This window comes from Nerophis lumbriciformis, linkage group LG12 (assembly GCF_033978685.3).
Source record: "Nerophis lumbriciformis linkage group LG12, RoL_Nlum_v2.1, whole genome shotgun sequence".
In the NCBI taxonomy this organism is placed as follows: Eukaryota; Metazoa; Chordata; class Actinopteri; order Syngnathiformes; family Syngnathidae; genus Nerophis; species Nerophis lumbriciformis.
The window spans coordinates 46,133,780-46,158,510 of record NC_084559.2 but is presented as its reverse complement, the minus strand read 5'-3'; the positions used below and the strand labels follow the sequence as shown (position 1 = coordinate 46,158,510).

The 24,731-nt window shown below is 39.2% G+C and overlaps 1 protein-coding gene across 10 annotated transcripts in view; it reads right to left on the bottom strand.

The window, feature by feature from the left end:
- The window catches only part of mef2cb (myocyte enhancer factor 2cb), a 209,452-nt gene that overhangs the window by 9,401 nt on the left and 175,320 nt on the right, over positions 1-24,731 (bottom strand). For 3 of the 10 annotated variants that reach the window (XM_061986647.2, XM_061986646.2, XM_061986649.2), the window contains 6 exons: positions 24,538-24,718; positions 21,859-21,906; positions 7,466-7,638; positions 4,354-4,377; positions 3,511-3,640; positions 141-276 (listed from right to left, as the gene is read on the bottom strand). In XM_061986647.2, coding sequence (XP_061842631.2) covers positions 141-276; positions 3,511-3,640; positions 4,354-4,377; positions 7,466-7,638; positions 21,859-21,906; positions 24,538-24,718 — 692 coding nt within the window. The remainder of the gene's footprint in view (positions 1-140; positions 277-3,510; positions 3,641-4,353; positions 4,378-7,465; positions 7,639-21,858; positions 21,907-24,537; positions 24,719-24,731) is intronic. The other 7 variants (XM_061986652.2, XM_061986651.2, XM_061986656.2 and 4 more) reach the window with 3 other exon arrangements.

Genomic DNA, 24,731 nt, shown 5'->3' with positions numbered 1-24,731 from the left:
AGCACTGGCTTTATACAAATTGATAAGGTACACAAATGGAGCTGGATTTTTAGGTACAAGCTGGTATTTTTTGAAAGAGTCTGGACTGTGATCAACCTTGCATTCAAAAAACAAGAACTGCACCTACAAAAACCACTCACCCAAGCTGTCCGAGGGCCGAGTGCTGCATGTTCTGAATGTGCTGCTGTTGCCAGCCGCTCATTGAGCCAAGATGGAGGGAGCTGCCGCTGTTGAAGCCGGACAGCGACGACAAGTCTGCACTGTTCAAGGAATACTCTGTGCAAGACGGAAAGAGGCAGAGGTCAGTCATATGTAGGATTTTATTTTCCCATCATGTGTTTGTCAAACGCTTTGATGACGGATCTAAACCAGCTCTTTTAATTTGTTTGACAACAGCACCCTCTGCTGGTGGACGACCTCAATAGCAGGGTTTCGACAACTTGCTGCAAAAAAGAGAACTAACGCCGACAAGAGTTCTACTCCATAATATAAACTTATAATCACATTATTAATTACATGTGCACACTCTGATGATATTAGTACCCCTTTAGAGATTATAAATGACCCCAGTCACTTTATTAGGGGCTTTATATTGGTCATTGATATATTTTTAACACGTAATAAATCAATGCCAAACTACCGGTAGTTCTCTTCGTTAGTTATGTTGACCATGTGGTTCGATATTTAATTAAAAAAAGATTAAAAATGTAGTAATTCATTCTGATCTTTAATTAATTAATCTAATTAATCTCTTTTTTAATCTCACCAAAAAAAATGCTGAGAAAAGCAAAGTATTTTCATTTAAATATATTACATTATTTTGAAGATAAATACAAAAGAAGTAGCTTTATAAAGTTGTTTGTTTGTTTTGAACAGACTTCAACAGATGCAGTAAGTTTTATTGACTAAAATAAAACATACGGTGTATAAAAAGTGTTGAAGTAAAATGAAAAAAAAACCCCAAAAAACGGTAAGAAGACTTTTCTGTATTGAAGTATTGCATGTTAAACTTTTCCTCTGCTTTAGATACTATAAACATATTATACAATGTAAATATAAATATATATATATGTATATATATATATATATATATATATATATATATAGTATATACGTATATATATATATATATATATATATATATATATATATATATATATATATATATATATATATATATATATATATATATATATATATCGTGTAGCCATAACTGTGTTTATTATGTGACCTATTCAGATGCTCCTAACTTGTAGCTACAAAATACCTTTGACAGAAAATATATACATATACATATTTGTATACATACATTTGTATATTTTCTATCTATCTCCATATTGACAGAACACAATTGCTTTACTTTGTTCGGTTGCATATCTATTACATTTTATTATTATCTAATATTGCAACAAATATTACTTTATCTTACATTCCATACACTCAAAAATAAATACTTCAATATCTGTTTAATGAATGAGTTCAAAGCATGTTATGCATCAAATTGTGCACTGTAAAAATGGATGAATAAAATTGGCAGATTAGTCGGCCGACTTTTACTATAAAAAACAGTGGTACCGTTTTTTCTTTAACAGTAATATACTGTAAAAAGAACAATCGTAGATTTTCGGGTTAAAAAAAAAAAATGCAGCGCAATTGTGAGAATTTGATCATAAAAATTAGTGGTACTGTTGTCCCTTTTACATAAACATGTTGTAAAATTTTACAGAAAACATTTTGCAAGTGAGCTGCATTTTTTAAAATTACAAAATCTAGAGATTAATACAGAAATATATATATATATATATATATGTATGTGTGGGAAAAAAATCACAAGACTATTTCATCTCTACAGGCCTGTTTCATGAGGGGGGGTACCCTCAATCATCAGGAGATTTTAATGGGAGCATTCGCATACCATGGTTTATATAGGGCACAGAGTGGGTGGGTACAGGTTGGCCTAGGGGCGTGGTGATTGGCTCATGTGTTACCTAGGAGGTGTTTCCGTCTATGGCGGCATGTTGTTACAATTTCGCTGCACTTGTTGAGGGATGACAGGTCTGGACGGTAAATAATAAACAGTTTCTCTTTCAAGCATAGGTTGCATCTTTTATTACCACTATTGTAAGGTGTGCTGGATGCAAGAATTTGCCATGTTATTGAATATTCAACATTATTGTCTTTGAGGTCCCAAATGTGTTTGCTGAGTTCTGTGGTATTTCGCAGGTTTTTGTTCCTGAAAGAAGCCTTGTGATTGTTCCATCTGGTTTTGAATTCTCCCTCGGTTAATCCTACATATGTGTCGGATGTGTTAATGTCCTTGCGTATTACCTTAGATTGGTAGACAACTGATGTTTGTAAGCATCCCCCGTTGAGAGGGCAATCAGGTTTCTTTCGACAATTACATCCTTTGTTGGTTTTGGAGTCGCTCTGTCTGAGGGCCGACGGCTCATTTGCAATTGTTTTGTTGTGGTTTGAGATGATTTGTCGTATATTGTTCATGCAGCTGTAGCTCAATTTAATGTTGTTCTTGTTGAATACTTTTCTTAGGATGTTGTCTTTGGGAAAGTGTTTGTCAATCAGATTGAGGAATTTGTGTCCAATGTTCGTTGAGACGTTTTTGCTGTATGGGGGGTTGTATATTATTTATTATTTTGTATATATTTACAGTATATTACTGTTGTATATATATATATATATATATATATATATATATATATATATATATATATATATATATATATATATATATATATATATATATATATATATACAAAATCAAATACATAGGCAATTGAATAACAATATCATGAGATGAATCCTTATACATTTATATTCATATATTATTGAGTCTGCAAGTCATAACTGTGATGTGGCCCTCAATACAAACGAGTTTGAAACCTCTGGTTTAATTAAGTGTAGGGATGTATCAATAAACGGTATTATCGATAATCGCAGAAAAACTCCCGACGATTAGTAATACTGTTTTAAATTGAACTGATCGAAAAAAAGTGATTGACAACTGCACTTTGTGCACATTGAACCTACAAGCTGTGTCTCTTAGAACAGAGTGATCTTTTCTGGAAAAAAAAATTAAAATAAAATAAAATAATTGAAATGAAAATTTAAAAACATATAATGAAATAAAAAATAAAAAAGGACAGAGTGATCTTTCTATACTCAGAGAGATTAGAGACGGAGGTGATTTTATGGTGCGTTCAAAGCTTATACATTAAAACAGCTAAAATGCTAAGACTAAAACACTATCAGTAAAACATGAAAAACACAAAAAAATGCTAAATAGTCATTTTTTTCCAACAGTGTGTCTAAGTATTTTAGTCATTAAGAAAAAACTCGGTCCCAAAAATTACAGCGTGTGTACTTTTTGAGCACATTCAACAATATCGATAATAGAAACCACGATAACCGTGGTATGAAATGTTCATATTGTTGCATCCCGATGTAAGTGACAATGACGAAATAATACATAACGTAACAAGTAGTCGTACATACCAGTACCATACGAAGTGGAGATGGCGGATGGATAACCGCCCATGCCTTGTCCTGGCAGAGTGGGAGTTGCTACCGACACAACCGGGGTGGCCAATGACTGAGCAGACTGGGAGTTGTTTATTCTCTGGTTCTGTGACAAGGGAAACAGAAAAAACACAAAATGCAAAGGAAGATGAAAAAAAAAATATTGGGGAATCCGGAGAATGTTTCAAACAACTCCTGACAAAACAATTAAGCAAGAAAAGTTTTCATCATCTTTTTCCATTTCCTCTCCGTCACTCAACAAATGCTGAGAAAATGAACGTGATGCCAACTTGAGCGGGGGGAAGCAATTGCTTGACATGCAGCGCGGCTGAACCCTGCCAACCCTGTCATTTACCCTTAGCGAGGGCCCACGGTCGCTATAGTAACACCATCTGTCGCCAAGGCAACGCAGGGTATAGAGCGGTGGCACAAGAAAGGAGCGGCGCTTTTTCCGTGGCAAAAGGGGAGGGTTTTGCTGGCAAGAGGAGATTCGACACCCGAGGAAAGCGGAACACAACTCGCAGTAAGTTGTGTTTGCGTGGCGGTACGCGCAGGATGAAAGGAAGGGCAGGCAGAGAGCGTCAGTCAAGGTCAGTGTGGGGGAAAGAGGCCAGGGTGCAGTTACAGTGATGCACCACTGGAGGGCACTGTGTGTCCTAACAAAAGGGCCAGTTTGCTGTGAAAAATGGCATGATTGGCAGCAAAGAAATAAGCTTGAACTAAAGTGACTGTGACTGCAATGATTAAAAATCAACTTAAATATGTTTAAGGACTATCAAAAGCTGCTTTATACGTCTAAAATCCAGCAGCCAGACTTACCAATAGGAGATCGACATCCTCCGACTGACGGCATTGAAGGAAATTAAAATTAGTGCGTGTGAGAGAATATATAAGAGTGGCGACGAGAGGAGAAGCTTCCAAGCCAATGGAAACACACTAATGAGTAGTTTCACTACTACTAATTAAAGTAATTCTACCATGCCTACAATCTTGTGGGAGAAAAAGAAGAAAAACTGAAAGGTAAAAGCACACACAGATACAGTACAGGCCAAAAGTTTGGACACACCTTCTCAGTCAATGCGTTTTCTTTATTTTCATGACTATTTACATTGTAGATTGTCACTGAAGGCATCAAAACTATGACACCTGTGAAGTGAAAACCATTTCAGGTGACTGACTACCTCTTGAAGCTCATCGAGAGAATGCCAAGATTGTGCAAAACAGTAATCAGAGCAATCTAGAATATAAAACATGTTTTCAGTTATTTAACCATACTTAACTCCACATGTGTTCATTCATAGTTTTGATGCCTTCAGTGACAATCTCCAACAGGGATGTCAAACTGGTTTTCATTGAGGGCCACATTGCAGTTATGGCTGCCATCAGAGGGTCGCTTGTAAGAGTGAGTAATGTATGAATTCGCCTCTGGATTTCATTGTTAACTATATAAATTGTTTTAAGTAGACTGTCGATTTTACAAAATGTTACTGTAAAATATATATTTTTAAATTTTTTACGACATTTTACGGCAAATGAAAAAGCAGTACCACTATTAAATTTACATAGTTTTTTTTTTTTACAACATTATATTGTTAATGGAAAAACTGTACAAGTTCTTTTTTTATTCTGGCAACTTAGCTGCCAGTTTTTGTACCGTAAAAACAAATGTACCGTCTTTCCATTTACAGTAAATACACCGTTAAAAACAACAGCTGTAGATTTTACAGTCAAAAACCGGCAGCTCAGTCAACAGAAATTTAACGCAAAAAACATAAGTAGTTTTTTTCAATTTACAGTAATATGCCGTAGAGAACAACGTAAAATGTATTGTCATTTTTATTAATTTGATGGGTAGTTTGCTGTAAAGTTAAGTATTTTTATTTAGACAAAAACGTAAAAAAGTATGATAATATACTGTATTACTTGTTGCAATATTGGATACTATTAAAGTTTAAAAATCCTCAATACCACCAACACGTCTTCCTATGAGGAAGCAGTGCCTGGGGAATCTGTGGTGGGCTCTCCTATTTCTGGGGCTGAGGTTGCTGAGGTAGTTAAAAAGCTCCTCGGTGGCAAGGCCCCGGGGGTGGATGAGATCCGCCCGGAGTTCCTTAAGGCTCTGGATGCTGTATGGCTGTCTTGGTTGACAAGACTCTGCAGCATCGCGTGGACATCGGGGGCAGTACCTCTGGATTGGCAGACCGGGGTGGTGGTTCCTCTCTTTAAAAAGGGGAACCGGAGGGTGTGTTCTAACTATCGTGGGATCACACTCCTCAGCCTTCCCGGTAAGGTCTATTCAGGTGTACTGGAGAGGAGGCTACGCCGGATAGTCGAACCTCGGATTCAGGAGGAACAGTGTGGTTTTCGTCCTGGTCGTGGAACTGTGGACCAGCTCTATACTCTCGGCAGGGTCCTTGAGGGTGCATGGGAGTTTGCCCAACCAGTCTACATGTGCTTTGTGGACTTAGAGAAGGCATTCGACCGTGTCCCTCGGGAAGTCCTGTGGGTAGTGCTCAGAGAGTATGGGGTTTCGGACTGTCTGATTGTGGCGGTCCGCTCCCTGTATGATCAGTGTCAGAGCTTGGTTCGCATTGCCGGCAGTAAGTCGGACACGTTTCCGGTGAGGGTTGGACTCCGCCAAGGCTGCCCTTTGTCACCGATTCTGTTCATAACTTTTATGGACAGAATTTCTAGGCGCAGTCAAGGCGTTGAGGGGATCCGGTTTGGTGGCTGCAGGATTAGGTCTCTGCTTTTTGCAGATGATTTGGTCCTGATGGCTTCATCTGGCCAGGATCTTCAGCTCTCACTGGATCGGTTCGCAGCTGAGTGTGAAGGGACTGGGATGAGAATCAGCACCTCCAAGTCCGAGTCCATGGTTCTCGCCCGGAAAAGGGTGGAGTGCCATCTCCGGGTTGGGGAGGAGATCTTGCCCCAAGTGGAGGAGTTCAAGTACCTCGGAGTCTTGTTCACGAGTGAGGGAAGAGTGGATCGTGAGATCGACAGGCGGATCGGTGCGGCGTCTTCAGTAATGCGGACGCTGTATCGATCCGTTGTGGTGAAGAAGGAGCTGAGCCGGAAGGCAAAGCTCTCGATTTACCGGTCGATCTACGTTCCCATCCTCACCTATGGTCATGAGCTTTGGGTTATGACCGAAAGGACAAGATCACGGGTACAAGCGGCCGAAATGAGTTTCCTCCGCCGGGTGGCGGGTCTCTCCCTTAGAGATAGGGTGAGAAGCTCTGTCATCCGGGGGGAGCTCAAAGTAAAGCCGCTGCTCCTCCACATCGAGAGGAGCCAGATGAGGTGGTTCGGGCATCTGGTCAGGATGCCACCAGAGCGCCTCCCTAGGAAGGTGTTTAGGGCATGTCCGACCGGTAGGAGGCCACGGGGAAGACCCAGGACACGTTGGGAAGACTATGTCTCCCGGCTGGCCTGGGAACGCCTCGGGATCCCCCGGGAGGAGCTGGACGAAGTGGCTGGGGAGAGGGAAGTCTGGGCTTCCCTGCTTAGGCTGCTGCCCCCGCGACCCGACCTCGGATAAGCGGAAGAAGATGGATGGATGGATGGATAAAGTTTAAAAAGTATGCAATTTCAAGCCGTACATATATTTTTTCTGTCAAAATTTTAAAAAAAAACTACATTTAGTGAGAAAATATTAATAACTTTATTGACACATATCATTTCCAGGTGTTTGCGGGCCAGATAAAATGATGTCACGGGCCAGATCTGGCCCCCGGGCCTTGAGTTTGACACATGTGATCTACAATGTAAATAGTCGTGAAAATAAACAAAACGCATTGAATGAAAAGGTGTGTCCAAACCTGTACTGTATATCAAGACTTGGACCAGCCGGGGCCAGACAAGGTACGAGTCCTATACGAAAAAGACAAAACCAGGACACAAGCAGAAAGTAGAAGGTGGTGTTACTCACAATGGAGGGCATGTTGTTCTTAGCGCCGTGTGGGATGAGCACTCGGAGGTCGGGCTTGCGGTTGTTCATGCCTAAGTTCATGGGCGGAGGCGACTTGGCCTGCATGTTCTTGTTCATGCCAGCCGGAGACACCAGCAAACCGGGGGAGTTGCGGTGGTTGCCGTAGCCGTTTCCTGGGAAAACGAGAGAAAATGTGGAGAATGTCAGAAACAGTCATTGCTGTGCAGAAGACGCTCTAAAAATCAACAAACCCCGCGATTCAAAGACATTTTGCACAAAAAATACAACTCTTGGCACTAAAAAGATGTTTTGCTTTTTCTTGGACTTTTAAAAAAAACAACTCCCATATGATTTTAGTGATCATATAATATATCAGGAAGAGGGTTTTATAGTTTCTTTTTGCTATTTACTGATATGAGTACACCTTCATTAGTCAAGCTTCTTTTAACAAGAGCAATGGTTAGCAGTGAACTTATTTATACACTTTTCAGAAATTTTAAGATTGCTTGTTATTAATCCGAATCCAAATCCACTTTATTTATATAACACATTTTTTAAAATTAAATTCTATAAAATTCTTTTTCATATTTTTATTTGTTTTATTCATACAACACTATTATAGAATTAAAAAAATAAAGCTTGTTTTATTTTTTTATTCATTTATTGTTTATTTATATAACATTATTACAGCACATTTTCAAATATAAAATTATTTAATTGTTTCCATATTTAATTATTTATTTTTTATTTTATTTTTACAACACTATTAACAACCAAACTGTTTCCTAAGTGTTGCACATTATACAACAAGTACATTAATTAAAAATAATAAACATAAATAACAGTTAAAATAATAGTAATCAAAAACATAAAAGAAAAAAAACATATAGAGTTAAAAGCCAGAAAATAAAGCAAATAAAGGTCTTATGATGGCGTAGTTTTATTTTTTAAATCTTGGGGGGGAAAAAATCTGGAATCACTAGCCTCCCGTAAAATATATATTTTGTAGGGTATCCTGACTCAACTTTTAACTATGATATCAACAATGATCCGATACGATATCAGCACAAGTTATACGTACTTTTGTCATTTTGTAGCATAGAATGTTGGAGAAGGTTTGATCAAGTCAAATGAGTCAAACAGAGCGCAAGGGTCGGTATGGAAAACACTAACATATTTATTATCAACCATCAAGAACAGACTTATGCTGTGTTTAGGTTGAAGTGGAGTGGTAATATTCTTTTGGGCGACACCTACTGGCCACAATAATTTAAGTAAAACTCATGATGCAGGAAGCTGAATGATGCAGACACGTTTGTTACTGGATACTTTCTAATACTGCCTTGGAGACGTTGTATCTTTAATAATTATTTAATACTTGTTTATAATGGAAAATGTCATGTTTTAGACTGCAACGTTGTTCAAATAAGGACACTTATTATGTATGTCTAGCTTATGTGCTATTGTGTGCTTAGCTGTTGTGTAGCTGCAAGCTCCAATTAGTCTATAGTTGGCAATAATTATTATATACTTCTTTATTTTGACACATTTTGTGTTTTAGACTACAATATTGTTCAATCAAGGATTGTCTATGTCTCGTTGTATGCTTAGCTGTTGTGTAGCTGCTAGCTCATAGTAGCCTATAGCCTGCCATGTTTACATTTTTTAAATGACTTCACTACATGACAGAAAAGAAAAGACCACACAAGAGAAAGTCAAACACAAATACAGATAGATGGAGTAGATATTGAAAGGGTAAAAGAAAACACATTTTTGGGTGTAATAATAATAGATGATAAAATGAACTGGAAAATGTAAAAAATATACAACGTAGCAAGAAACACATCAATAATATGTTCTATACCAAAAATAACTTCATATTCTTTCCTGCTCACTAGTGTTACCAGATCTGAGTTATTGTGTAGAAATATGGGGAAACAACTACAAATGTGCGCTTCATTCACTAATAACTGTGTTACAAAAAAGATCAATTAGAATAATACATAATGTTGGATATAGAGAACATACAAACCCTTTATTTATTGAATCACAAATATTGAAATTAAACGATTTGGTGCATTTACAAACAGCTAAAATGATGTACAAAGCAAACTATAACCTGCTACCCAAGAATGTGCAACAATTCTTCTCAACAAAAGAGGAGAAAAATAACCTTAGATCAGTGGTTCTTAACCTTGTTGGAGATACCGAACCCCACCAGTTTCATATGCACATTCACCGAACCCTTCTTTAGTGAAAAATGAAATGTTTTTTTATTTTTTAAATTCAAGACAAAGTTATGTTTTTTTACTGGTGCACAAAATGAACTGTGCATCAACATCACCTTGTTCAAAGAACAAAACCAACACAGTGCATGAACTCACAACAAACTACACACATGCAAATCAGTCTGACTTCTGCTGTTGCCGTATCCATAATACGCCGATAGGGAGAAGTTTTTATTTACACGAAGAGTCGGGTGTGTCTTGACAGCGGCGCAGACTCCGCCAAACTCCTGAGGCTGACCCACCAAACCCCTAAGGTTCGACCGAACCCAGGTTAAGAACCACTGCTTTAGAGGAACATCTAATTTAAAACATTTGTATGCTCGTACAACACTTAAAACCTTTAGCATATCTGTATGTGGAATTAAATTATGGATTAGATTAACGAAATAAATCAAAGAAAGCACCAATATCATTCAGTTTAAGGGACTGTTCAAACTACAAGTGTTCACAAAGTACACAGAACAAGAAATATGATAAATATTTTGAATTTACGTATTTAATATTTGCTTACTATGGTATATTATTTATTTATTATGTATTTGTTCACTGTTCTGTTAAATGGGGTAGGATTAAATAAGATCTGCTTTTTCCTACTGCTTTTCGGGCGTGCTGTAATGAAACAACTGGAATTGTGTGATGCATTACATTGCATCGTATGCATGTCCGAAATAAACTGAAACTGAACTGAACATTTTTGTGCTTTTTAAAGGACCTTCAGATGTTTAGTGGCTTTGCAGAAGTAAAAAGCGGGCATGCTTGTGTCTGAGGTTTTAAATACAATGTTTTTTTGCTTAAATGGGACCAATATCTAATGTCAATATCAACTCCGGACACCCCTAACAGGCTGCATTCTATACACAGGTAGTACTGTAGTTGCAAATTGATGCATTTTAATGACCCAATTCAGACATATGCAGTGAAGGAGTTTAGTTTCCATAGTGGAATAATTCTTAGAAATTCTACAGCGTAACATAATTAGCGTCCATTTTCACCTTGCAGTCCTTTCAAGTCTACCGGTCTTCCCTGCCACTCGGCTAAACGAGCTTTTGGAAACGTTTCCTTTCTGACAGAGGACCCTCGAGGGGTCGTAGCGTTTACTTGGCGGGCGTACAATAAGCGGACCTCCCCCTCCGACTCTGTCACAGTCAGTTAAGGCTACATGTGCCCAGCAACAGCCAGTGAATCATGTCCAAACATAAAATTACGGGTAGCAAGACCACAGAAGGATGGGGCCCATCATTTGGCCATCAGAGCTAAACACGTGTGGTTCCCCGCACAAAGACCCTCCCTTGGGGCTGCCACCATGCAGCTCTGTGAAGAGCACACAAGTGCAGCACACGGTTTTGAAAAACAGTGCGGTAAGAAAACCTCACAATATCATAAAGAAAGAAAAAAAAATAAGAGGAACACATTCTCGCAAGCAACATATTCTTTGTTTCTAACCCAATACCACAGGCGGGTCCCCCCCAACCCCTCCTTCCTAGAACACAGAGCGCAGTGTGGACTTTCCCACTTGAAAGACAGGCAGGAATTATACGTTAGACATAAATGAATTTCCTAATCATATACTCCGGGGGGGGGGGGGGGGGGTAAATGAGTCGCAGATGTCTTCCTGGGCAATTTCCCTAGCTGATCTTTGTTTAATTTGAGAGCGAGTTTTTTTTTGTTGTTGTTTGGAAATGAAAAAGTCTCAAAAGTGCAATTTGAACAATCTGAAGGGTAAACGACCGCTGGCGGTGACAGAAAACGAGGCCGCCTGACAGATATCAAATTATGAAAACAGCGTGCTCGTGTACCTGCTAGCTCATCCACTACAGTTATTAAATACTTGTTTATATTGACACATGTTGTGTTTTAGACTGCAATATTGTTCAAGTAAGGACACTTATTATGTATATCTAGCTTGTGTGCTATTGTGTGCTCACCTGATGTGTAGCTGCTAACTCCCAGTAGTTTATAGCCTACCATAATTATCCAATATATTTACAGTATTTTTCGGATTATAAATCGCTCCGGAGTATAAATCGCACCGGCTGAAAATGCATAATAAAGAAGGGAAAAAACATATTTAAGTCGCATTTTTTGGGGAAATTTATTTGATAAAATCCAACACCAAGAATAGGCATTTGAAAGGCAATTTAAAATAAATAAAGAATAGTGAACAACAGGCTGAATAAGTATAAGTTATATGACGCATATCATTTCAGTAAGAGTAGCCTCCGCTTTTCGTCAGTCCCTTACAAGTTTCTCGCTTACTCCAAACTTTCTTTCTGCTGCTTGAGTGCCGTTTTCTGTTGCATATTTCACTACGTCCAGCTTGTAACCTGCAGTATATGATTTCCTTTTCTTTGCCATTTTTGTTCAGCCCTTCTCAGTTTTTATAAGTTACCGCCAATGTTGAAATGATCAATTTTCATAGGTACGGAAGTAGTAGCAGGTAGCATCTTTTTTTTCACAACGAACTTCTGCCATGACCCGCCCCCACCAAATTTATATTGGTTGACGTGTGTGTGTGTGACGATTGCTGATATACGCCCAGTCTCTTACGTGAATGAGATAAATAATATGTTTTAGACTGCGATATTGTTCAATTAAGGGAATTATTGCCTCTGTCTAGCTTGTGTGCTATTGTGCGCTTAGCTGTTGTGTAGCTGCTATCTCTTAGTAGTCTGTTGCCTACTATAATTAGATACTTTCTTATATTGACTAATTTTGTGTTTTACACTGCAATATTGTTCAATTAAGGGAACTTATTGCCTTTGTCTAGCTTGTGTGCGATTGTGTGCGTAGCTGTTGTGTAGCTGCTATCTCCTAGTAGTCTATAGCCTACTATACTTAAATACTTGTTTATATTGAAACATTTCGTGTTTGAGACCGGATGGTCTTCAATTAAACACATTTTGTGACGACCGGGTCGCGCAGTGATGTTTGTTCTCCCAGGATGCAGACGGACTTCGGACACAGCGTGCAGGTAGGAAATGATTTATTTAAGAAATAAATCAGAAGGGAACAAACAAAAACGTGCTGAAAGCACGGAAAGCAAAAACCAAAGGGGCTAGCGTGAAGCTAGCAAGAAACAGAGCCTAGCGTGGAGGCTAATATACAGGTAACAGGAATCAAAAGTCGTCAACTGTTGCGTGTAGCAAATTAGGAAGCCAGACTGACTGACCGGAAAAGGCAGTATTAAATAGTGCTACTGATTAGTGCTCGGGGAACAGGTGAGCTTCCCAAACACCAATCAGAGACAGGTGGAAACAATAAGCACCCATGGAAACAGAAAACAAACCCAAGGGTGCACAAAAACGGGAACTGAGGGAGTCCAAAAACCAAACTGAACATGATCCCGGCAGCGGATCATAACACATTTATTACATATGTTTAGCTTGTGTGCTATTATGTGCTTAGCTGTTGTGCAGCTGCTAGCTCCTCGTAGTCTATAGCCTACTATAATAGGATCTTGTTTATATTGACAGATTTCCTGTTTTAGACAGAGATATGGTTAAATTAAAGGAACGTATTGCCTTTGTCTAGTTTGTGTACTTTTGTGTGCATAGCTGTTGTGTAGCTGCTATCTCCTAGTAGTGTATGGCCTACTATAACTAGATATTTATATTGATACATTTTGTGTTTTAGACTGCGATATCCTTCAAGTAAAGGCACATATTGCATATGTTTAGCTTGTGTGCTATTATGTGCTTAGCTGTTGTGTAGTTGCTAGCTCAACACAGATGTTGTGTTGTAGATTGCAATATTGTTCAATTAAAGACACTACTTGTGTATGTCTAGCATGTGTGCTACTTTGCGCTAGGCTGTTGTGTAGCTGCTAACTCCTAGTAACCTATAGCCTACAATAATCATTAGATACTTGGTAATATTAACACATTTTGTGTTTTAGACTGCAATATTGTTCAATTAAGGACCCTTATTGCGAATGTCTAGCTTGTGTGCTATTTTGTGCTTAGCTGCTTTGTAGATGCTTTCTCATAGTAATCTATAGCATACTGCTAATATAAGATACGTATTTATATTGGCAAATTGCTAGATTTAGACTGCAATATTGTTCAAGTAAAGACACCTATAGCGTTTACTTTGCTGTTGTGTAGCTGGTAGGTCATAGTACTCTGTAGCCTACTACAATTATAAGACTATTGTTGATATTGACAAATGTCATGTTTTAGACTGCACTTTTGGTCAGTTAAGGACCCTTTATAGGTATGTCTAGATTGTGTGCTTAGCTGTTGTGTAGCTGCTAGCTCCTGGTAGTCTATGGCCTGCTATGAATATTAGACACTTGTTTATATTGACAAATGTTGTGTTTTAGATTGCAACATTGTTCAATTAAAGACACCACTTGACTATGTCTAGCATGTGTGCTATTGTGTGCTTGGCTGTTGTGTAGCTGCTAACTCCTAGTAGCCTATAGCCTTCTATAATCAATAGATACTTGGTAATATTAACACATTTTGTGTTTTAGACTGCAATATTGTTCAATTAAGGACCCTTATTACGAATGTCTAGCTTGTGTGCTATTTTGGGCTTAGCTGCTGTGTAGATGCTATCTTTTAGTAGTCTATAGCCCAATGCAATTATAAGATACTTACTCATATTGGCAAATTACAAGTTTTAGACTGCAAAATTGTTCAAGTAAAGACACGGCGTGGCGCAGTGGAAGAATGGCCGTGCGCGACCCGAGGGTCCCTGGTTCAATCCCCACCTAGTACCAACCTCGTCATGTCCGTTGTGTCCTGAGCAAGACACTTCACCCTTGCTCCTGATGGGTGCTGGTTAGCGCCTTGCATGGCAGCTCCCTCCATCAGTGTGTGAATGTGTGTGTGAATGGGTAAATGTGGAAGTAGTGTCAAAGCGCTTTGAGTACCTTGAAGGTAGAAAAGCGCTATACAAGTACAACTCATTTATCATTTATTTACCTATCGCGTTAACTTTGCTGTTGTGTAGCTGGTAGGTCATAGTACTCTGTAGCCTACTACAATTATAAGACTGTTGTTTATATTGACACATGTCATGTTTTAGACTGCACTTTTGGTCAGTTAAGGACCCTCATTGCGTATGTCTAGCTTGTGTGCTTAGCTGTTGTGTAGCTGCTAGCGCCTAGTAGCCTGTAGCCTACCATGTTGAGATTTTGTAAAGATTTTAGATGCGAGCAAATACAAGCCAATTTAAACAATCGGAAGAGTAAACGACCGGTGGCGGTGACAGAAAACAAGGCCGCCTGACAGATAGCGAATTATAAAATCAGTGTGGGCGCTTCATGTGTTAGAACACAGTGTCAGGCATATTTAGCTGGATGCACTTTTCAATGCCGATGGCTCCATACGGCAGGCGGGCCATGCATATGGATGCACGTGTGTGTTTTGTATGGCGCCTTCTTAGTTCTAGTTTCAATCCTCACATTAGCAAAGTGGCAGCTGCCTCTTCACTTTCCCTGCTCTCTCATTCTCATGGCTGGCCTTTTGTGAGCTGGAGTGGGTGCATGTGGAGATCGATGAATGGGACCTCACACACTTCTAAAACACACATTGATGCCACGCATGCACACACTTTGGTAAATAACCCAGCAGGAAATGCATCGGTGTTTCTGGCGAGATAAAGGGAGTGATGTTACCGCAACCGGTCAGAATGACTTCAATCTAGACATCTGTGTGTTGCCATCCTGGGGAGATGACTGCAGTCCAGTCCATCACAAGTGGCTTCATAAGCAAAATCATGCAGTCATTAAGCTGCGAGTCAATTATTTTGCTCTGATTTTGGGACAGATGCTCGGATTCTAGCCTTTTCAAGAGGAAGTGCCAACATTTAACACAGCCAAGCCAAGAGTCAGTTGGGCTGGTCTTGGACTTCTTGCATGCAATTCTTTTCCAGGGATTGACGCTCCGCAAACACACCAAATAAGTACTCTACTGATTGTCCCGTACGAGCGTTCTCCATTCAAGTCCTCAAAGTCACAATTTACAGAGTTTCCAACTGAACAACAGTTGAAGTCATTGCTGGCAGCTATTGATCACAGGAACATGCACGGCAGTGGTTGCAGCTTCCTAATGAGCTCAAACAGAGATCTTGGTCTGATTCCTCGCTTTTTCATTACCCCCCGGCTAGGAGGCCAGGAGTTGAAAGATTGAACATGTGCCGAGTATAAACACACACATGTTCACACTTCCACCCACGACATTTCCAAGGGGCAGACATGATGATTCAGCCTTTCAGTAACCTGTCTTCTGTGCACTGGACTAGAAGTAGCAAGGGACCTAACATAAACACAGTTTGTCTTCACTTCTGTACATAATGTCTGGGTAGAAAAGCAATGTATTTCACCAGTTCATACTGGGGACTGAACCAATTTGTACTCCTTGTTACAAGTCATTTTTATTTGAGCATTTTGGTTCTAATTTTGTGTACTTTATTTGAAAACACAACAGTCAGTTAGCAGCAATTGCCAGTGTTAAGCGGTGCAGTTGCACACGTCTGCAAAACAACCATAATATGTGGCAGCGTCAATAAAAAATAAGCGTTATTATCTTTAAAATGGCAAAATTTTAATGGATCTTTTGTATTGGATTAAATTGTTGAGGCAAAGTTGGAAAACTTAATCTACCAGTAGACTTGCTATGGAAGCGCTAAAGACCACAACAAAGCGGACGGGGAGAAGATGCAGTCGAAGTGGAGGCAAGCAAATTAGACCGGCCACAAAACGGCGCATCCTGAAGACAACATAATCCATGCAACATTTTGACCAAAGAACCACCGTCACATGTTATGTAGACCACAAGGAAGTGTTTTAAATGTAGAAAAGACACAATATGACCCCTTTAATGTGAGTTTGCACTGAGAGAAGACCAACATGTGTTGAAGAGTAAATTTAGACTATTAACAATGGAATTAACAAACAGGCAAATGCGCGTGTTTTGCAGAGCTGCCACACTGGCAGGGGGACCCTAAGGTAATAATAGTCCCATGTGGGAGCTTGCTGTCATTTTTGTTGTCTCTTTGCAGACAATGCAACCATGAACACACACACCTCGTCTTCTTTTTTAGCTACATTTAAGAAACACAGAACCTGACAGCTATTTGTTCAATTTTGATGCGACTTGGAGGAGAAGAGGCGTATTGAGAGTAATTTATAGAGTATAAATTAAAAAAAAGTGTAAAAGCGAGAGTGGTTGGACCGACTCAGTCATCATTACACTGACGGACTCCCGTGTGTTAGCCTGATGCTTCTCCTTGGCGCACACATGTCTCAAACCAGCAGTGGGGGCCCTCTCTTGCTCCGCCTCCAGATATGATTTAAGGGCTCTTTGAATGGAATCTTTTAGTTCCGCACAAGTCGCTCTCTCGGCGGCGTGCTTTTTGCTGCTGCCGAGCGACGCGCCGCACTCCTCACAGAGCGCCTCTGTTCCCGGGCCCCCGGTGACACAAAGACTACATTGGAAGCATTGCCATGCAACGCGCCGTCGAACGAACACACGCCACAACAAACGGTTCTGTTGTACGTGTGTGTGTGTGTGTGTGTGTGTGTGTGTGAGATGAGTGACCAGACAGAGAAACCAAGCAGTGACCCCGATGACGGAGCCCCAGGGGCCAGACGAGGGCTACCCAGCTGTGCCCCACCTCACTCCACCCTTTCTCTCCGTTTTTACACTATAAAATATGTTGCGGCTAGGAAAGTTCACCCTCTAAATGGGGGTCTCTTTGCCATAAACTTTGGCCTAACATGTCCCGAGGGACGAACCCACTGGCATACAGAAGCTAAAACACACAGGTTTGCTTATATAGCGTATTTGGTTTACGCCGATCCTAGCAGGGTGGATCTCTTTGGGGATAATGGCGAGACACTAAAACATTGCATTAATTTGGGTACGAGACATATGGTTGCAGTTAATAGGCAGAGTCTCTCTTGAGAGGTGTAGCAGTAAAAAGGATGGTTGGAAGGAGACATGGTCGGAGTGACCATAATGTATCCCACCGGGCATGTTTCAATTGTTTACTTTCAGAGAAAAAGTTCATTTAAAGTCGGTGAATAGTTCTCTTCTGGCTGGAAATTGGACAAGAACGTGTTGCAAGGTTGTTGTTTTTTTGACAAAACGTCCAAAATGTCCAAAAATATTCATAGTCTTTGTCAAATGTGTGTTGCAAATGTAAAGAAAGGTCTACAATGCTTTAGATTTCCTGTTTTTTGGAGCATCTTATGTTGAATCATCTGCACACCCCAGACTCTGTTAACTCCCTCACGATTTGAACTAAATGTTGGGGTGTCCCGATCGGGCCAATATCAGTAAAAAAAGAAAAAAGAAAAAAAGTGGCTTGCACGTAAAATCTCTGATTTAATCGCTCCGATACAAGCAGTCCTTTACTTGTGCAAAGCCAGTTAACATCTGAATGCCCTCCACTATGCACACAAGTTCGGTGTTTGCTTGCATTTTACTGAAGTATTTACAAAAGGTAAACATGACAGGCTACTAAGAGCTGGCAGCTACACAACAGCTAAGCACACAATAGCACACACGCTAAATGAATGTCCTTAATTAAACAATATTGCAGTCGACAATTGACAATATAAACAAGTATGACATACCGAGTCTCCAAGGCAAAATAACAATATTGCAGTCTAAAACATGACAATTTCCATTATAAACAAGTATTAAATAATTTATAAAGATACAACAGCAGGATTAGAAAGTATCCAGTAACAAACGTGTCCGCATCTTTCCACTTACTGCATCATTTGCTTGATTTAATGAATTATTGTGGCGCCTAGAAGTCACCAACAAAACAATTACCACTTCATTTTAAGTTAAAGGGGACCTATTATGCAAAAAAATGACTTTTCTTACTTAGTGGTACATTTTTTGGTGTATTTGGGATCTGCATAAATCCTGAAAATTTGAAATCAAACCATGGAGGCCTGTCGGAGATATTTGTAAAACAATATTGCTTTCCTTCAAACTTTCTCTAAATTAGATGTTTGGAATTTGCCCCATTAGTTACATTTTTCCCAATTGTGATGTCAGCTACTATTTACCCAAAGTGCTTTGCGCGAGTCCGTCATTGTAGTCCGTGCTGTAGTCAAATAAGCTTCTTTTACACCAGTGTTCGTCATACTGGGAGAAAGGTGGGTGAAGTGTCTTGCCCAAGGACACAACGGCAGTGACTCGGATGGCGAAAGCTGGAAACGAACTAAAGATGGGAGCCGGATCTTTAGGAGCCGTTCAAAAACTGGCCTGTTGTTATAGTTCTTTTTTGTCAGAGAAACAATCAATGGTAGCAATTATAAGATAAAGTGTGGATCAGATTAATTTACATTAACACGGACATTACACTATTGGTGGGAATGACTGTATTTTGAAATATTAACTATAATTTTGCCGTTGTTTTTATTGTAAACTTTCCATAAGGTGGTGCAATATCCCCATGCTTTGACATTGACGTCACTATTTAGAATTTTCCATCACCTAAAAAAATTGTAGCACAAGAGCATTTTAACAATAGAGGAAAAATACACAAATAAGAAATATAAATGAAATGTATTGTCTTATGTATTAAAACAAAGTATAAATACTACGGCTGTAAATCTTTAGACACCACACGATTTGATTTGATTCGATTCTTGGGGGTTGATTCAGAATCGGTTCTCGATTCAGAACGATTCTCGATTCAAAATCCATACTTTTTGAATAACATTGGGTGCCAGTTCTATGATTAACTACATTTCGCTATAAAATAGATAAACAGCTCTGATAAATGTCTATATTACTTAAAATAAAACTGGTTTTGTCTAATAAAATTCTACCCAAACCTTTAATAAAGTGGCTGTACAGGAAAGATTAAAAAAAATAAATAAATACAATAAATAAATATATATATTAAAGTTAAAGTTAAAGTACCAATGATTGTCACACACACTAGGTGTGGTGAAATGTGTCCTCTGCATTTGACCCATCCCCTTGATCACCTCCTGGGAGGTGAGGGGAGCAGTGGGCAGCAGCGGTGCCGCACCCCGGAATCATTTTTGGTGATTTAACCCCCAATTCCAACCCTTGATGCTGAGTGCCAAGCAGGGAGGTAATGGGTCCCATTTTTATAGTCTTTGGTATGACTCGGCCGGGGTTTGAACTCACAACCTACCGACCTCAGGGCGGACACTCTAACCACTAGGCCACTGAGTAGGTATTTATATATATATATATATATATATATATATATATATATATATATATATATATATATATATATATATATATATATATATATATATATATATATATATATATATATATATTTATTTAATCTTCTTTAATATTCATCCCAACATTTATTTTGACATATAATACAACTGGAATAAAAATTACACCATGATAAAAAATGTTCGCATTAACTACTTTACATATAATTTTTTTTTACCAGAACAGTGAATCAAAATAAGACAAATAAATACAATAATAATAAAAAAATATACATATACTTTTATTTACTTGTTTTATAATAAACAAAGGGAATCCAAATGCTGCTACGTTTCCTTTGACAATTTTTTAGTCCAGTCGCCAGATGTCTGGGCAATTGCTGAAGATGTGCGCAAAAAAACGGCTCCCAAACCAATGGCTCTTGCGAATCTCTTCTGATCGTTCACTTAAAAGAGCCGTTCAAAAGACTTGATTTGTTCGGGGACGTCATATCCCTAATACGAACCGGGAACCTTTAAGTTTCTGGTCGGCCGCTTTACCATCTGAGCCATGCCGCCCCAACATTAAAGTTGAAACACTGCAAATGTGCTGCCATTTAATGGATGTTTTTATTGCTGTTAGCCATTGACCGTAAATACATGCAATACATCAGCTTTGAAATATGTTATTCTGCGCCCACCAAGGGAGCACCGCCTCCAGTTTGAAAACCTCTGCTCTGGATCATCCTAGAAGTTATAAACCAAGGGTGCTCATTACGTCAATCGCGAGCTACTGGTCGTGTGCGCAGGGTGTCAGTCGATCGCCAGGCAGGCATTAAAAAAATACACCTAAAAATTAGCGATCATCAATCTTCACCAAGACGTCACTTTCGTCACTTGATTGATTTTCACGGCACCCGAGGGTCTTGTGAGATCCTTATTAAGAAAAAATGACCGACATAAAGCGAGAAACACTTTTTATTTCAACTGACTTTCGCACCGTACTTACCGTCAAAACTCTATAGACCGACTGCACAGTTCCTATCTTCACAATAAAAGCGCAGCTTCATCCTGCCTGTGCTAACAAGATAAGAGTCTCAGAAAGCTAGAGCGCACAAGCTAGCAAGCTACGGAGTTTGCTGCCAATGTGTGTATAAAAGTGTATAAAAAGGAGTATGGAAGCTGGACACATAAGATGCCAAAAACCAACCACTTTCATGTGGTATTGGACAGAAAGGAGGACTTTTTTTCTTTTCCATTTGAAAATGTGGACGTTATCATCACTTCTGTCTGATTCCAATCAATGCAAGTCATCAGGATCAGGTAATACACCAACTTATATTCTTGTCTTCATGCCCGAATGCAGCTGAGATAGGCTCCAGCACGCCCCGCGACCCCGAAAGGGACAAGCGGTAAAAAATGGATGGATGAAAGGAATTAAACATGCTTGTATTATCATTGAACACCTTTAACTTGCTAACAAACATGTCTCTTTCATAAATAAAATAATATAAATGATATATATGAATGAGGTAGATCCCCTCCACTTGGTTAATTGAAAAGTGGCTTGCCTGCAGAAAAAGTGTGGGCACCTATGTTATAAACGGTTCCCCCAAGATCCTCTCCTGTGACATCCTGAGTTGCTTAGTGGTACTATCAGTGGTACTTTAACTTTAACTTTAAGACCCCCCACCCTTTGGTCTTGTATTATTTTATTGCTAAACCAAACGGGGGCAGGATGTGTCACAGCCCCGGCACTGAGTAAACATTGGCAGATGAACTCCATCACCACTAACATCAACACACCGTGGACAAAATGTTCACTTGGGTTTGGGGTTAATATTAGTCATGCGTTTTACAGCACAGAAGGGGTGAGTGGATTCCTTGTATGAGAATTGGTGGACAATCGGGTGACAGTGAGAGGACTTTCTTACCAGCACTGGTGCCTACGCCGGTGGAGAGGTCTGCACCCATGAGACCACCTGAAAAGCACAGAAATGAATGGGTGAAGCATGTCGACTGTAGTTGGTTGCATAAAAATGTGTAGTGCGACCAAAATGAATAAAAGCCTCCCTCTCAAACACACCAAGCAGCTGTCGTCCAAGAAAAATGACACATTATTTTTTTTTGACTGAGTTGGACGGGTGGGAGGGTTCAGAACTTGTGTGGTTTGGTGTGGATGCTGCATGATCCAAAACTCATATTTAGATTGTGCTGACGTTTCTTGCATCCAGTTGTAATGACAGGGTGAGGGTGTGGGCTGCAGCCTTCAGACCAGTGGGACAGAAAAAGGACTCTGGACAACAATAACAAACCTCTTGTGTCACCGGGACAGTGGAAGGCTATACTGGACGTGGGGGCCAGACATCCAGTGCAGGGGTCCCCAAACTTTTTTGCACCACGGAGCAGTTTAACGTAGGCATTATTTTCCATGTATGGCAGATGAATACAGTAAAAATAAATGCATGAAAAATACAACTCACTATAACGCTTAATTCGTGTTTCTTTGCAATGAGATCCCCAGCAGGTTGATGGTATGCAGAGGGAAATCAGCCTTTGGCTACAATTTGTCACATTTATATTTTATGTGTGCATTGTATCATGTCACAAAGTTATAACAAATATAAGGAATGGCGACTTCCTGTGAGGAGTTTTTAATATTTATTTATAAACAATCTTATTGGTGTGTCTAGTGGGACAAGTTAAGTTAGAGAAAATGCAGTCGTTTATACATTATTTAATGTATCTGTGCGGCACATTAGCAAATGCATCACGGACCGGTATTGGTCCCCAGACTAGTGGTTGGGGACCCCTGATCGAGTGGGATCAACCACGCAAACTACTATCAATCATCCATGGTGCAGGTTGATCAATTTCCTTCTATCTATACATTGTTTTGGTGGGCGAGGTGAATGGGTCAGCAAGTGGGAATTGAACCCAGCTTGTAAACTTTATTGAAGTCGATTTGGACATGCAAGTGAAACCACGATTAAACGAACCCCTCATTGTACAAACTTTCCGATTTATAAACCACATACAGAGTAAAACCATGCTTTGGCGTACAAATGTCTCATCCACCCATTGTGTGCCCGGCAGCACATCCATTTTGGGCGGGCTGATTGCTCTCCAGTGCTCACTGCTTTTCTTCGGTCAGCACAGTGCTGCTCTTAGCTACTATGCTACTTTGTAGGTGTGCACAAAAAAAAATCGCTTCACATCCATATCGCGATTCTTAATCATTCTGATTCTAAATCGATTCGTAATTTTAAAAAATGGAAACAAATAAATAAAAAAATAAAAAAATAATTATATATATATATATATATATATATATATATATATATATATATATATATATATATATATATATATATATATATATATATATATATATATATATATACATATATATACACATAGATGTATAGATATATAATAAAAACAAATGCATATATAAATATGTTACGGATGTAAATCTCTTTGTGATGGATGATTCGACTTGCATCACAATACATGGGTTGAAGTGACGTGGATTATATTTATATAGCGCTTTACATAGTAAATTGAACCCGGAACCCTCAAGTTGCTGGCACGGCCGCTCTGCACCCGAGCCACGGCGCCCCAACGATACGATGCGGTTCTAAAACGGTTTGTTTATAAACAGAACAATTCGATGCAATTCGATTTAGTGTATGAACGATCTGATTTTATAGTTAAGATTTGTTGATGGACACATTCTTTTTAACAAAAACATTAATATATATATATATATATATATATATATATATATATATATATATATATATATATATATACATACATACATACATAAATATGTATATATATATTTATATATATATACATATATATACGTTAGGTCAGGAAAAAATAGAGGCTATTTCATCCCTACAAGCCTGTTTCGCAGGTTTTTTCCCTACATCCCTACAAGCCTGTTTCGCAGGCTTGTAGGGATCGAATCAGATCGAACTGATAGGTGCCCTAAGATTCCCACCCCTGCAATAGTGTGTGCTGTTCAGCCTTTTTACAACACGTTTCTAGTTTTGTTAGATCTATATGAGTCCAAAGAGAGCAATTTGTGGTTGGAAACATTCAGGAAATATCCACAGCGTTGTCGACACTGCCTCCTTTCTGTTGCACGCCAAGAAGATCAACTGAGGTGAAGTGGATTCATTCATTTAATCCTAATCATTGTAGCGACATGGCTGGTAAAGTTAAGGAGTTTTGTGATTTCAAACTGTGAGAACACCACAGCGCTAGTGACAATGGAGGTGAGTGTGCAGGCAGGGCAGTTACAAATGAGGACAGTTAAGCTAGTTTTCGTTGTTTTGACTTTGTCGTTGAATTGAAAGTTGATGCACCAACGAGTAATATGTTTGTTTGACACAAATATTGTACAGATATTTACTAAAATATGGACTTTTGTCCAGACTAGAAACCTATATTAATGTTTATTACATTGTTTCTTATGTAGACATTTTCTTCAATAAACAAACTTTTCTATTCATAAACCCTGTTTAGGAACCAAGTAAGTTAGTAAATATTTGGGGTTGTGCTAGGCGTGGCAAAGGTGGGACTAAAATGTTAAGTGTTACCTGCACTGGGGGGTCTGTGTGTAACCCCGGGGGACATGCTGTTTCTCTGTAGACCATGGTGTGTCAGTGGCAGCAGGTTGTGGTTTCCCAGGGAGCCTCCTGGATGGCTGTAAATGAGATTGTTCTGGTTGCTAACGGGAATGGACACGGGCATGTCGTAGTTTGACGGGGGCATGGCCTGCTGAGAGACAAGA